We start from the raw sequence: 16,057 nt of genomic DNA on the forward strand, positions 1-16,057 counted from the left end.
GTACCTCGGGTTACGTACGCTTCAGGTTGCGTACTTTTTGGGTTATGAACTCCGCTAACCCGGAAGTGCAACCTGACGCGTGCGCACGATTTGCGCATGCACAGAGCGTTTTTCCATGGTTTTTCGGTCTGCGCATGCGCAGAACAAAATTTTCGGGTTACGTCCCTTTCGGGTTACGTACTGTAACCCGGAACGAATTAAGTATGTAACCCGGGGTACCACTGTATCTAGTAAATATGCTGGGCTGGATTCGGCTCCTCCCCCTCTGCCCCATGCAACCCTTGCATTTTCTCCAAATTTGCTGTGGAGGGTTGGGAGAAACAGGCAGACAGAGGAGAGGGGGAATTGTCCTGTCTGGCAAGCAGCAAACCCTTGCACTGACAGAACGATCAGAAGAGTGTGACGTTGAATTCCTCCCTTAAATTTTCTTATATACATACAAAGCATTAAATGGCACCAGTCGTACAGAAGCATACTTGCTTAAGACTGAATATGTATACACACAAGGCTAAAGAAGTTTGCAGAGAGATTTACAGGATGATATAAAATAATGAAGCATAAAAGCTCATACAAACCAGCATTTTAAAAAGTTTAGTTCACAATACAAAAAGGACTGTTTGAAAGTTGTCACAGAACAAATATAAAACCACTGCTAACCTAGTTTTTGGGCAAGTTTCTTTTCATACTAAAAAGACTTTCTAGGACTGGAACCCACAGGAACTACATTGATTCAGCATCTTCTATTAATTACCTTCCACTGTCCTGTATTAAGATCTTCTTTTACCCATCAGTTCATAACACATTTAGAATTTTTTGCTTTGTTTTAAATTGCAAATATAAGTACAGTTCAAAAAGAAAGAGTGCATAACTTCAGTGGCGATATAATGTTCAGCACACCAGCTATTAATATACCATTCTTGCTTGGTTTAGTATGTAAATCCACCAAGATATTACATAGTGTTCAACCACCATCTATAGTGATTTACTGCTGAACATAAATAATGACGAGGCATAGGACTGCAACAAGTCCAAGAGCTTGTAAACCAAGGAACCAGAGCATAACCCAGAAGAATATTACTATTACAGGTTCCACAATCCGTTCTCCAAAATACATCCTTGTGAAGCCAATACTAATGAGGCTTTTGTTGAGCTCTCCAAAGAGAGTTCCCATCTTTTTGTAGTCATCTGTAATAGGTTCAATACTGTAGTCTCTGTCTTCTTCTTGGACCTGCAGTAAGAAGAAAAATATATATCAAACCACCGGATTATTACAATCTGGATAAATAAATTTGTAGCATGTTACTGCTGCCATTAAAAACACATACACACACCCTCCTGTGCAGAAATGTTGGTGTTTTTCATCTTTCTGCACTGTTATGTTTTACAGTGGCCCCTACCACAACTAACAATAACTTTCATTATTGGCTTTTGTCATCCAAAAGGAATGTATTTTATTAATGCCTACAATGTATAAGGTGCTGTACTAGAAACGCCCCTTTCCCAAATCTGTCATTATTTGAAATCTTCATAAAGGGCTTTGCATGAATATACTCAGGAGGTTTCCCTTTTCCACAACACCCTGCTACTTGCACCTTTTTAATTTTAGAAGCTGGTAATTTCTGTGTCTGCAACTGTGCCTCATGGGCCATGAGAAGAAAGAATGGGGGAGAGATCATTTTTCCTCATTCACTGCTCCATCTTGTCATCTCTCCCTCTTAATAACAGGAGTGTACTACTGAATAGGGACGCGGGTGGCACTGTGGGTTAAACCACAGAACCTAGGGCTTGCCGATCAGAAGGTCGGCGGTTCCAATCCCCATGGCAGGGTGAGCTCCCGTTGCTCGGTCCCAGCTCCTGCCCACCTAGCAGTTCGAAAGCACGTCAAAAGTGCAAGTAGATAAATAGGTACCGCTCCGGCGGGAAGGTAAACGGCATTTCCATGCGCTGCTCTGGTTCGCCAGAAGCGGCTTTGTCATGCTGGCCACATGACCCGGAAGTTGTACGCTGGCTCCCTCGGCCAGTAACGCAAGATGAGCGCCGCAACCCCAGAGTCGGACACTACTGGACCTAATGGTAAGGGGTCCCTTTACCTTACCTTACTACTGAATAATAGCGGCAGAGCCAAGTATTGGATTCCTTATCATCTTTATAAAAAAGATATTGCACAAAGCTTCTGTTGACAGGCTATTGATGGAGATGGGTAATGTAAAGCAACCTTTTAAGATGATGAAGTACACAACGCACGGCACTGCTAATGCTTCCATTAAAGACGAGCAAAGCTCAGCAAGAAGATACTCATAAATATTTTACTCAACAAGTCAATACTGTTAGCAACACAAGGCTTGCCTTGTAAACTGTAATTATCGTGATTAAATATCCATCATTAAAAAAAATCTGGAGAAGAGGCTTGTTTTAAGTCTAGTTCTATAGCCAAAACAATTCCTACACTGATGCTTTAATTAGATATCTAACAGCAAGAATAATACAGCTTGCATTTTTTCCTAGCGAGTAGCAAAACAGGCAACCCCCCCCCCCAAACAAGCAGTGTAATCCTAAGTACACTTACTATGGAGCCCCCTTAAGCTCCATGAGACTTACATTACATTACACATGAATAAGTGCAGGAAGTATGTGCCATTAGAAATTAAAATTCTAGTTTAGTAGAATTCACAAGGGTTAAAGTGCTGCCTTACTCATTATAATAAAATGCTGAAAGCTATTTCCAGATAAAGAGCAATATTCACACATTGTTCACCCTGAGGCATATTTTAGTCCCGATCTCTTTTGATGCCGTACACTATTGTTTGCCAACCTTTTTGGGTTCACAGGTACATTTGCGAAACAGAGGAACTGTTGTGGGCACCACACACATGCCACAACTCTTTCTTCCCAGCTGAAACCCCTCTGCAATTGCCCACACAGAATTAGAGAGGGGGGAAAGAGCCTTTGAATAGCTAAATAAGGCTTTGTTCAAGTCCTAATTTCAGCAGGGGATGAGACCCTATGGGCACCAGGAAGGCCTCTGTGCGCACATGTGAGCCCATGAACACTATGTTGGTGACCCATGCCATACAGAATCATCTAGCAGAGTATGTTTGTGTCCACGGTTGTGAACAAAAGTCTCCTGTTTCATAAACATCAACTAGTTTTATGTGGTTCAATATTTTCACTAACACATATTAAATACATTTTGCAAAATTACTGTGTACCTCCTTAAAGTAGATGGATAATTAGAAAGGAAAAGCTGCAAGCATTACTCTTTTTATATTCAAGGGGTTTCTTCAGACAAAAACAAAACAAAAACACACACATCCCCCAAACCAATCAGCATTTTGCACCCAATTTTGAGCTTGGTAATTTCTCTCCCCTCCCAACTTCTGCAGTATTAGTTTGAACATTCCTCTGTATCTGCACTGTCATTTTTGTGATTTGTTGTTGTTCAGTCGTGTCCGACTCTTCGTGGCCCCATGGACCAGAGCACGCCAGGCACGCCTATCCTCCACTGCCTCCCGCAGTTTGGCCAAGGATGTGTTTTATGGGGAGCTGACTTCAGGCCATAGGCCTGTTGGCAGTTTGTGTTACAAAGATGTCTGCAAACATGACATGAAGTCTGGTAACATTAACCCTGCCATATGGGAATACCTTGCAGATGACTGCAGTGCCTGGAGACAAGACACTCAAGTTGTATATCCACAGCACTAACCACTGAAATGACCATTCTGCACCTGTAGCAGCAAAACCTGAACCCTTCATCTGCCCCAACTGCAAGAAAACATTTCTCTCCCATATCAATCTCTACAGCCATAGCGGGTGCTGTAGCTCTTCAACCATTTGGCTTCACCCCTTAAGGCATGCACTTCCGTTGTCTGCTGAGACAGACAGATGCCAGTAACTGGGAAGAGGATTAAGCAGTGATTCTTGCTGTGGGAATAGGGTGTTGTAGCACTAGGCAGAGTCAATGTTCTCCAGACATTGTTGGGACTCCCAGCTTCCATTAGCCCCTGCCAGCATGGTAAATGGTCAGGGACGATGGGAGTTATAATCCCACATCATCTGCTAACTATTCGCTGCCCTCTGGTTAGTATACTAGATGTCAAGGACACAAGTACAAAACACCACTTCACAAAGGCTTGCAGCCTAACTTCCTATCTCACAGTGTAATAACACAGGGTTGTTGTGAGGCTAAATGAGGAGGAAGGAAGGAAATAATAAATGCCAATTAGAGGAAATGCAATAAATTATAATTGTACACAAGAGTTTTAGAATGTATGCAATCACATGTGCAAAGTATCGTTGAAAAGAAGCCAAAAGTGTTCACACAGGATCTTCCTATACCACATCATAAATATTTTCAGAGGGGATAACTCACTACTTTCTTCCACTAAAAATTTGGTAGTGTTTCACAAAATATAGAATGTATAATTTTCTGGAAAAAAAATAAAACATAAATTTTAATTTTGCAATGTGAATGAGGGTTAGCAAAAGGTATTACTGGTTTCTTAAATTTTAAAATGTAACATACCAGGAACAATGTTACAGCAATGGGTTTATATTTATGTCCAGATAAAAATAAAATAAGATAGCAAAGCTTGAACAGTCAGGAATGACATTTAACTGGTAGTAAATGGCTTATTTTATTTCTTTTGGGAAGGAAAAACATGAGCAGGCACAGGATTAAGCTGGTAGTGCTGAACTGAGATAAGGAATAAATTAACAATGAAAAGCAAAGCAACCACTATGCAAAAACCTATTCAGCTGTTATATGATTTTTTTTCAATTGCCATATGATGTCAGTCATAGCTCCCCCTCCCCCCCCATCTGGGCTCAAGAATTTGGTTATGGCAACTGAGCACTTAAATACTAGCTGAGCAAATACCAATCCAGCCAGAACTTTGTGAAGTGGTTTCCTAAAATAAAACCATGGTGCCAAACACTTTGTAGGAAACAGGAACATATACTCTTGTAAGCTGCATCAGCTCACATTAAATGACATTAGAGAAAAAGCAATGAGGCTTGAACAGGTCTAACACAATTTAGCACTCATGAAACCTATGCAATCTGTACTATTTGTACTCAACACCCATCCTGCATCTGTCTGTGCTGCAGTCCATGTCAAGAACAAATTGCCACATTCGGAATAGCCATGAGTTGGGACAGGACTGCCCTGAATAATACTGTTTATACCAACCATACTTCCATGCCAATGTTAACTGTAAAAACACTGACCAATAGATTTGGACTTATCCCCTTCCCCAATAATAAAATAAAACCCTAGCACTATACTCATGCTGTGTCATTAGTGTGTAAGAAACCAAAACATCATCATGGATTAAGTAGCAACCTAGCAGCTGTACCATCAGGAGATAAATGCTTAGTAGGGGTACTACTAAGTAAATTTATTGCTGATATCCACAATTTTTAAAGGGCTAATGCTGAAATAGTATGGGAAGTACAAACACTCAGTCTGTGAACTTGTAATTTAAAAAAAATTACATAATAAATACTTTGGAACACAAGCAAGTTTCATTTATTTTGCTTTACAGTTTGCTAAACCTATGGAAGTGCACAATAAAAATGCAATATAAACATTTATTAAGCGAACAACAGGTATGAAAATGGCATCCTTTTCTGTTTCCCTCATCAGCCAAAATGTGCAAAACTCTGGGCATGCAGTATTTACTATAAATATCAACCATAAACTGTAATTCATATTATTCATTCCTCATTGAGCAAACTATAATAATAAACTTATAAGCATACACTTCCGCTAAGGCAGATAACAAGATTTCTAGTTTTGTTTTTTGTTTTTTTTAAAAAAGGAAAGGAGAAAGAGAGGAACAGCTAGGAATATAACCTAAAAATCCTTACTTGAATATATATAGTTAATATACTTGGAAAGAGTTGAGTAACTATGGCACGGCTCCAAAGAATTACAGAGTTCCATTCACGCAATGGAGCTTTCCTGTGTTCTCCTCCTTCTGGCTGTATTCCTTTATCCCCCCCAAAAAAACCCCCACTCCTTAGGGTCACGGATGTGGTGTGGAGGGCTGCAGCTGAAGGAGAATCAGCAGAAATGTGCATTCCAGTGGTACAAGGCATTATGTGGAACCCACTTCATATAAATGGCGCTCTCTGTGTCAGATTTAAAAGCATTTAAAGAGTAAGCTTATGAAACTCTTATGGCAGGCTTCTTCACACATTAACAAAATTCAGTTCCAAGATTTGGGTATTACGCCTTCATTTGGAGGAAGGGCTGTAGCTCAGAGGTTGACCACTTTCTTGGCATGCCCCAAATCCCAGATTCAATCTCCAGGAAGGACTGATAATTTCTCTTGTCTGAAACCCTGCAAGAGCCACTATCAGGGAGTGTGTAGACAATACTGAGCTAGATAGATTAATGGTTTTACGGTATACTGAGGCAGCTTCTTATGTCCTCATTATTTTTATCCACCCTTTCTCTTCCCACTTTTTTTTTGTTTGTTTTTTGACCTAAAGTAGCTCAGAACACAGATCTAAAAGAAGCTATGGCTGCCTTGCCTTTGCAAAGCAGCCAGTGGACCTGCAGGTGTTTTCCTAGTTTCTGCCGAGTGTGGGGAAAATCTTCAGCAGAGTAGGAAGCTGAGTCAGATGCTGAAATCCAAGTGGTCACCAGATGTTGTGATGAGGAAAAGCCGCCCTCTACACAAAAGCCCAGCAAATTCTCAGTAGGCTCTCCAAACATAACTCATGAACAATGTTCTGAAGATCCAACCTTCCCTTACACACTGAAGTCAATATATAACTATTTAAGAATACAAGAAGAGCCCTGCTGGATCCGGCCAAAGATCCATTTCGTCCAACGTCTTCTCACAGGGTCCAACTACATGCCTATGGGAAGCCCACAAGCAGGAACCTAACTATATCACTAAAGCCTACAAGTGATATATAAAAGTATGTGAAAGACTTTGTTTCATGACCAGGGGATAGAGAGATCTATAGTATAAAAGTATCCAAAGAACAAGCAGATCTTATAAGAATGACCTCTTAAGTTAAAACTGCACAGATGCTATATTTTTTTGTTATGCCTAAATTAACAATTATTAGTGGAAAGCATCTGTTAAATTTCAGTTGCATTCTCACAAGGTTGGTGCTGATTTCCTATCTCTACTTCCATGGACAACTGTGCTGTTCTTGAAATGTTATCACAATTTTAATTTATATCACTACAAGTCTTTCCCTAACACTTGCGACTCTGAAGATGATTGTGAGTATTTCATTAGGTATTTAGCACTCCTGAAAATATAACCTTATTCTCGGTTGCTATAAAACTGCAAACACAGAGAAGTTTTGTTACTCCTTTTAGAACACAATGCAGGTCCCACCATCCCACTAAGACAGGAAGAGAGAACAAAAAGGAAAGCATGTTAACTGTCAACAGCTGGTTCCTGAACAGCAGAAAATGTGATGGTTGATTCCACAGATGAGGCCTTGTTTGCAAGTATTGCAAAAGTTAGCCAACAGTAGACAACTTCTTTTTGTAAAGAAGCAACTTTCCAATATTTAGTTGCAGAGTACAAAAAGCAAGTCTCAGGAACCTTTGCATTTTCACTGAATATAACCCATTGGGAGCAGTAGAGCTTGAGGGTAAGCTTTCTAGCCTTTTGATAGGCATAGCAAGATGTTTTCAGAGCTAAAGTTATAACAAAAGTTATAACAAACATCCTTAATGTTTACATAAACATCCCACATCCGTTGTGACATGAAGGAGGTGCTCCTGAACTAGTTTTATGTTCTGAACCACCAATTTTCTAAGTTTTTAAATTACAGTGGTACCTCGGGTTGCGGACACGATCCATTCCGGGGTGCTGTTCACACCCCGAAGTCTGCAACTTGAACGGCGACACTTGAGTAAACACTTCCGGGTTTGCAGTGTTCAAAACCTGAAAAAACGCAACCGCGGCTATCGTAACCCGAGGTATGACTGTAATGTTATTCAGCACTGCAAGTTGCTCTTGAGAAGCTTCTTAAAAACTGGATATTGCATCACAACATTGGGTTGACAATAATTTGAAGCCCTTCGGCTCCAGGTTCTCTCTGAGATGTTGCATGTTCTCTTTTCCATTAGTGTGTTTGGGGAACTGTTGTTCCTGGCACAAAGATCCAAACAAAGTGAAACCTGGAGTGATCCTGAGCCACCAGAGCTATATCTCGATCAAAGATCAACTCTCATTATTATTTGCAAGAGTCTATGCTTCTTTTCCTGCAGTATGGTAATGGGCATCCCTTCAAACACTTTAGGAAAAATGTGCTGTTGCCACATGTCTACATATATCAAATATCAAGCCACCTGCTGTGCCATCTCATATGCAAACTGACAAGTAGTGTCCTTCTATGTGGATCAAGATAGCCTTGCTTCATAGACGAGCTCCAGCAGCTCAAATCTTGGGAGCCCCCAAAAAGCCTAGAAGAAGATTCTCACAATGACAATAAAGGACAAATTTCCAAAGCCAGAATTTATTCAGATTTTTTAAGAAGTATATTAGCTCCCCAAGGCCTTGGCTTCAAATCAAGACGGGGAGAAGAAATATGTTCACCATATCTTTTGCAGAGTTGCAAGAATCATCTTCAATTCTGATAGGTTTTGAAATGGAGATGGTGTTTCAGAAACAGCCTTGAAGTTAGATACTTTCCCAGAGCAAGTCACAATAAATAACAAATTAGTTTACACTAGCTAATGAGAATGTACTCTGCTAGCCCTAGCCTTGATAATTATGCGCATGGCAGCCATGTTCCCAAGCCGATGTGTGATCAGTTCAGTCTGAAGCGGTCAGCCTTCTAGGTGTATAGGATTTCCAGCATGTGAACAAGAACCACATGCCTGAATAGGGCTACAATTCATATGCAATTTTCATTTATTGGCAGCCACCTTGGAGGCAGAAAGGTAGCAAATAAATATTTCAGATAGAATAAATACTGTACATAAATTTAGGTGAAAAGGCTAAGGGCTCTAGTAAAATGGGGCTGACTAATTCAGCAAAAAGTTTTTCGGAAAAGGAAATTTTGTGACCAATACCATGGCACAGTGAACCTGCAAAACTCCAGTTAATTCGTAATTGAGCATACCTCTTTGTAGAATGTTGGCAGGTCTCTATAATGAACAGGTTCTTCCAAGCCAGAGGTGCTCATTTTATCTGTTTAGAAAGAACTGTGAGCTCATGCTTTGGACACAATGGTACACAGAGAAAAGCTAATAAAGTGAAAGCTGACAGGCATGATAAAAATAGGATTATAAAAGTACTTACAAAAATTACTCTTTGTAAAAAGCCACTATTTTTAAACAGGCATCTCCTGTTCTTGCTTACACAGTGGTGAAGAATGCCTTTAAGATTATGCCAGCTACAACATACCCATGCATTTACAAACAAATTTTAAATTTAGTTTGTTTCCAAAACAGTAGTTTGTTTCCAAACTACTGCTTTGACCCAGAACTGTAATTTGAATCTTTCGTTCCTTCTCTGCACATACCGGTACAATGAAAACAGGGAAGTGGCAGACTCTGCCCACACCCTATTAGGATGTTGAAATATCTGCTACATGTGCCCATAACTACAACCTTAAACATGTAAGAGGACTCATGTGATCAGGGCTCCTGATTACATGGAGTTCATCCTATGTACATACATTGGACTCATATTGCAGATGTGTGCTTTAAGAGACAGGTGGAGCTTACTGTTCCACAAGGTACATGCGGAGAAGCTTAACACACAATGTGGGTTTATGTCACTCAATAAACCCAATTCCTCTGAACAAGACAAACATCATTGTAGACTCTTTCCCTGGAATCTTGTATTGCCTTTCTTCCAAGAAATCTGAATGATGCTAAGAGGTACATCTGTGACTAGAGTCTCTAAACATAAACAAAGGATAGCATACTGGCCTATAATTATTCCACTGCTATGTGATCCTTCAGGTATTTCCAGATTGGGTAAATTACAGTGCACTGGTTGCACTATTGCAACTACTATGTCTATGTGTACACCTGTGCAGGTATAAAAGGAGAGAGAAAAACCGGACCACACCCTACTATTCCATTTCAATAAATTCAGATTAAACTACCACCCCTTAACTCCATTCTTGCAAACACAATGATAGTTGTAACTCCGCACATTCTTTGAAAATATGGAGGATTTAACTATTTAGTGCTCTATAGTCACAAAGAGTGTGTTTATAGGAGAGAGATTTGTGTGAATGGGTTCAGACACCTTTGCTAGTTCAGGGAAAGCATTCCTCAAACTATCCCAAAACATATTAGCATTTATTTACATTTATTAGAATTTCCATAGTGCCCCTTCTGAAGCCCTCTGAGCAGAGATCTCCTAGTGAATCCCTTACAGCTCAAAAATACCGATTTACAAAGAGTGTGTAATCCAATATTTGTTGAGTGATGATACTCCTGAAACTACCAAGATTGTTTTGGGGGTACTTAACCTAGATCTTTAAAACTAAATCTAAAGTTGCCTGATTTATTCAATGGTGGACATCTAATCTTTTATATATTGTAGGTGTCTGGATTATCAATGTATTTGGATGACTTTGTAGGATTTTATGATTTTTCTGTTTTAACCTATGCCAATAAAGGCCAGTAGTAGTACTGTAGTAGTAACAGTATTAAAGCCCAGTCAACAAAATCTGCCTCACCACATTCACAGCCACACCATACATCTGAAGTGCACGACTTTCCCTAAAGAATCCTGGAAACTGTGATGTGTTAAGGATACTGGGAATTGTAGCTCTGTGAGCCATAAACTACAGTTCCCAAGATTCTTTGGGGGAAACTATGTGCTTTAAATGTATGGGGATGTGGCATGGGAAAACTAATACAGGGTTCTTATCCCCTCCCCCCCCCAAAGTAAGGGGGGGAATCACAATTGTGCGGAAAGTTTCCTTAACCACATAAACATGGCTGTGGGGTGTATTTTCCCAATACATCATCAGGAAAACTTGCAAGGGGGTTAGCAGAACTCCACCCCCCCCCTTCCACGAAGTTCAGTGTCTTTTTCTCCCTAACGATCACCATCCTCTAAACTTATCCGATGGGGGGGGGGGGATACAAAGATACTCTACACAGGCACGATACTATACACAGTGCAAGGATGGAGGGAGGGAAGGAAGGAGGGGGGCTCCCCCCCCGCTTTTCTCGTGCGCGCGTTTTGCGCGCTCACTTCCCGGCTTTTGGCAGCTCTGCACAGGTGCGGCGCCCCACCCCTTACAAAACCACGTCCGTCCCCCCCAACCAAGCTTGGCTCCCAGGACCCAAGAAGAGCCACGGGCTGCATCAGACAGACTCAAAGGGTGTGTGTGTGTGTGGTTTCTGCATGACCCTGCTAACGACAATCGGCTAAACCAGATGGTTCTGCAAAAAGCCCCCGGAAGGGAGGCAACGGCTCCAACCGTTCTCCCGGGCAACTGGTGGGGCGGATCCTGCCTGGTCGAGGTTCAAAAAAAGAGGGAGCAGGCGTTTTACAACCCGCACCTGGCCACCCTTTGGACCCAGGAGGTGCAGCCGCTCACCTGCTGTTGTTCCTCCTCGCCCTCGCCCTCCTCCGCCTCTTCTTCCCCAGGCTGCTGCTGCTCCCGCTGCTCCCGGTGCTGCCTCCTCCGCCTGTGCCGGGCGACTGCCCTCCCGCCCGGAGACGCCGACGATGGCGCCGGCTCCCAGTCCCTCTCGAAGGCGTATTCGGGCGGCGGGAGCAGCAGCTCCTCGGTCGAGCCCATCCCTCCCCTTGGTCGCGGGGTGCGGGAGCGCCTTCCTCCAGGCTTGGGAGAGGGCAGCTCCCACCGCCAACGAGCGCTGGGCGGGCACGACCAGCGACCCGGCGGCGGGTCTGTCACGCTGCCGCTTCTTCTGTTGCTTCGGCGGCCGCCTCCGCCGCCTCGCAGGGCGTGTCTCGAGAGGCGTCACGGGGTTTGCAGGAGGAGGAGGAGGAGGAGGAGGAAGGGGGCGAGGGCTGTGCCGGCGCTAGAAAGAAAAGGGGCGGGGTGTGGTTGTGTGTGTGTGTGTATTGTGCACGAGACAGCGAGTGTCGGTGACATAGCTGTCAAGTTTCGGATTTGAAAATAAGTGATCAGCACCCTCACCTGTCCCGGGGACAGTCTACTGTTCTCAGGGACAGTCCACGCCGTGGTAATCCCCCCCAGGCTAAAAATTAATTTACACCAGGCTACACACCATCATCTTTCCCCACATTCATATGTGGGATTTGACTGGAGTAACACATGACTAGAAAGGTTTGCAGTTCCACAAACATAGATGTGCACTGCCTCGAAATAAAAAGAAGTGAACAAAAGAAGGTTCGCGGGGGGGGGGGGCATTGCTAAAAAAAAAATGTCGACTTTGTAACCAGAGGTTCAACTGAATAGAATCTGAATGACATGCACCACAAGGCCTATGCAGCCTCAACATAAGGTGGCTCCCGGCCTGGCTTTTTGCAAGCCCCAGCTGACTGCACAACCTGGCCTTTGGAAAGGCCATATAGACAGATACCTTTAGCTTCTGCGCCCCTCCTTTGCACACCTGTCAACACAACCACATAGGCGTTTTCCACAACAACTCCAAAGCACAAATCCCTTCTGCAGGCAGGCACCCGTGCGCAAGAAATGCGCTCCGCTCCCCACAGCAGACCCATGCTCCCTCGCCTTCTCGAATTTCCCCTCTGCAAGCTGCATCCATGGATAGAACAATGCACCTAAATATTTCCATTCTGCACAACGCACAGCATTTACACGACCCCCTCCTGACAGCACCACACACACGGAGGGACACACAGCTTGATGGGCACATGTACAATCCCCCCATATACTGTATATATATATATATCAGATCTGCATCAGAGGGAATGGCACATGCCTCTTTGTCAATTTGAGCATAGTTGCGCTCCATGGGCAACAACGTACGGGAGTAGAAAGAGATGGGCTTGGCCTGGGCAGGCCGCACTGTGCCACTGGCGGCACAGGGTAGAGACATGCCTGGGGAGAGGAATATTCCCTTTGAAATAAGGGAAATTTAAGGGATATAAAAAATCAGGGATAGCAGCGGGAAACGGCTTGGAATAAGGGAGTTTCCCGCAAAAAAAAGGGAGACTTGGCAGCTATGGTCGGTGAGCGTGTGTGACAGAAACTGTGCGTCTCTCTCTCTCTGAGAGATATCCCGCCTTTGCTCGTGAGGCAGAGGTGGAAATGCGTTTCCACACACATGCACGCTTCATATTTGTGTACTCACCCTCACACAGTGCATGCAGTATGTACACGGCCGGATTTAGGTTTGATGAAGCCCTAAACTGCTGAAGGTAATGGAGGCACCCTTTATATGCCCAGCAGTCTTTTGTCAACAACAAATTGTCGCTGTTATTTGTGTTGAATGTATGCTATAATATGGTAATTTATGGACCTAATAGGTATCTAAAGCCATTTGCACATAACAAAATATGTATTTTATCAAAGTAATTGTTAAATTGAAGAAGTATATAAGAAGTATATTAATAGTGAATTTTTTGGGGGGCCCCCCCCAAGAGAGTGGGGTCCTAAGCTATACGTAAATCTTAAGTTTAGCTTATACGTAAATCCAGCACTGGGTATGTAGCTGCACATATAGATAGATACATGCAGTGCTTCCCTTCTCTTTGACTTAAGAAAATCACCATTTTATAGTTCAAATCGGGAAAAATAAATACAGTAAATGGACAGAAGTACAAAGCTTCACAAAATGTTTAGGGGTATGCGTCCCCCCCCCCCCGAAAAAGCACTGGATGTATGATACATACATAAGGACACACCCAGCATTATACAACTGCTGGTGGTTGCCACAGGCAGTCCCCCTTTTTTGTCACCTGGCCCTGCTAAACCACACACTACCCCCTCCCACTTTGCTTCCTAGGAGTTGTTTGTTAGGATAGGGCACCTTGTTGAAAAGGTAAATGGGTGTTAGCAAATAAAAAAAAATGCAGCAGTCTGGGGGACACTGAAATGTTAAGAAATGCATTATGGCATTGGTTCCAAATTAGTTAAGTACTATGTGGACCCCCTGTTTTTCAAAAGCCAAGCCATGAACCCCCTACTTTTGAAAATGATGTCTCTGTAGTTTTGGTTATTGTTATATGAATGGTGCCACCATACCCTCCAACATGTGAAACTAATTTCATGCATTTTTAGACACCGTTCTCTCTGGATGTCCCAGACAGATGACAAGGATGTGGCCAGGGGCGTCTTGCCCATAGAGGCAAGTGGCGCAGGGTGCCAGGGCTCCAAGTTCATGCCAAGTTCTGGAGAGCGCCTGGGAAGAGGCAGAGGCTGGACGTGCCAAAGCAGCATCGCGCCTGGAGCCTCTGCCTGCCACGGCCACCAAGGCACGGGTGCCAGGGAAGAGGTGGAGGCTGGGTGCAGCGCCCTCGCCCACCTCACTGAAGCAGCACCGTGCCCGGAGCCTCCGCCTCTTACCCGCAGGAGGAGCCATCCTCCAGCTACTGCCTGCCTCCTGCAGCCCCACAAAGCTGCCAGCAGCGCTGTAAAAAAGTGAAACCGGGGGGGGGGGCACCGGAGGGATCTTTGAACCACAGTGCCGGATATCCTTAAGAAGGCCCTGGATGTGCCACGGGCCTCCTGGGGTCTGTGGATCACCAATTGGGAACCACTGTATTATGACCCATTCTGCTCCATGTGATTATACCAGGTTCCCTCTATTTCTAGAAGTGGAGCCCTGTTAAGTCTTTAATGAGCTACATGTTACACTGATATGAATGAGAATCGCTAACAGTACAACACCCTTCTTCAGAGTTAAGCTACCTCCTCACAGTCTGCAAATTATATTTCTAAACAGGCAAGGGAATAGTCAGGGGATAGTCAGGATGAGTTGTTTTAAAGTGTTTCTAATGTTGTGTTTTAATGTTGTAAACCACTCTGGGACCTTGGGGTGAAGGGCAGGTAATAAATAATATCAATAATACAAGTCTGGTGAGCCTTTTCTTTTTCTTTTAATGCACCCTTATCACACGAATATGTCCAGCTGCTATTTAAAGCTAATGTCCCGAAAGGCTTGGAATTCTGAAAGCTAGTCAAGAATTTTATTTTCTCATTCCAATAAGAAAAGAAAAACCTACCTAACTGCATCCCACATCCGCTCAGCACCATTCCACCCTGCCACCAATGGCCAAGCAGAGCGCATGGTGCAGACCACCAAGGACACCCTACGCCGCATGACGCAAGGGGACTGGGAGTACCGCCTTGCCACATTCCTTCTAGCACAGCACAGCACCCCCAGCTCAACGACTGGCCGGAGCCCCGCTGAACTACTAATGGGCCGGCGCCTCGCAATCAGACTGGACCGCCTCCACCCTGACAGAGCTCAGGATGAGGTAGTGGTGGGGGAAGGCAGGAACCCCCGGACCTTTGTGGCCCAGGATCCAGTGTACGCAAAGAATTTTGGGGCAGGCCCGGCATGGGTACCCGCCACAGTCACCAGGGTGACAGGCCCCGTGTCATACGAGGTGCTAACAGAGGGGGGGCAATGCTGGCGCCGCCACTGCGACCAGCTACGGCGACGATTCCCAGGAGAAAACCAGGAGGAGGACAGGTCAGAGGAGTCCCAAGGGAACAGTGGGGCATTGAGACCCGTAGAGCAGGAGGGGCCGGCAGGGGAGGCAGAATCAGTAAATACTGAGAGGACCCGTGAGGCCGAAAGGGCACCGGAACCAGAGCCACGACAGAGCGAGCTGGTTGCGCCAGACCAAACAGCCCCATCACAACCAGCAGCCTTGGAACACGAGCCTGAACCAGAACCCCTGACCAGGGAACAGCCCAGGCCGCAACGCACACGTAGGCGGCCAGCGTACCTTGAGGACTATGGATGCAACCTCCCAGGCAGGACTGGAACTTAGAGGGGAGGGGTGTTATGTACTGAGTTGAATAGGATCCAAACTGCAGCAGTCTAGGCTTCCGGCGGCTGACGCCATTATGGGTGGTCATGGGTTGCTTCGGCTGCGAAGCACCCAGTTCATCCCGGGGGTCAGGAGCCCTGCAGCCGCAT

At 44.2% G+C, this 16,057-nt stretch overlaps 1 protein-coding gene across 1 annotated transcript; it reads right to left on the minus strand.

Moving 5' to 3' along the window:
* Positions 1-903: 903 nt before the first annotated feature.
* On the minus strand, positions 904-11,942 carry FAM241A (family with sequence similarity 241 member A). The gene is made up of 2 exons (XM_033160773.1): positions 11,551-11,942; positions 904-1,228 (listed from the first exon to the last, which is right to left on the minus strand). The coding sequence occupies exons 1-2, from the start codon at positions 11,752-11,754 to the stop codon at positions 983-985; spliced, it is 450 nt and encodes a 149-aa protein (XP_033016664.1). The 5' UTR covers positions 11,755-11,942; the 3' UTR covers positions 904-982.
* Between the last annotated feature and the right edge of the window lie 4,115 nt (positions 11,943-16,057).

This window comes from Lacerta agilis, chromosome 9 (assembly GCF_009819535.1).
Source record: "Lacerta agilis isolate rLacAgi1 chromosome 9, rLacAgi1.pri, whole genome shotgun sequence".
In the NCBI taxonomy this organism is placed as follows: Eukaryota; Metazoa; Chordata; class Lepidosauria; order Squamata; family Lacertidae; genus Lacerta; species Lacerta agilis.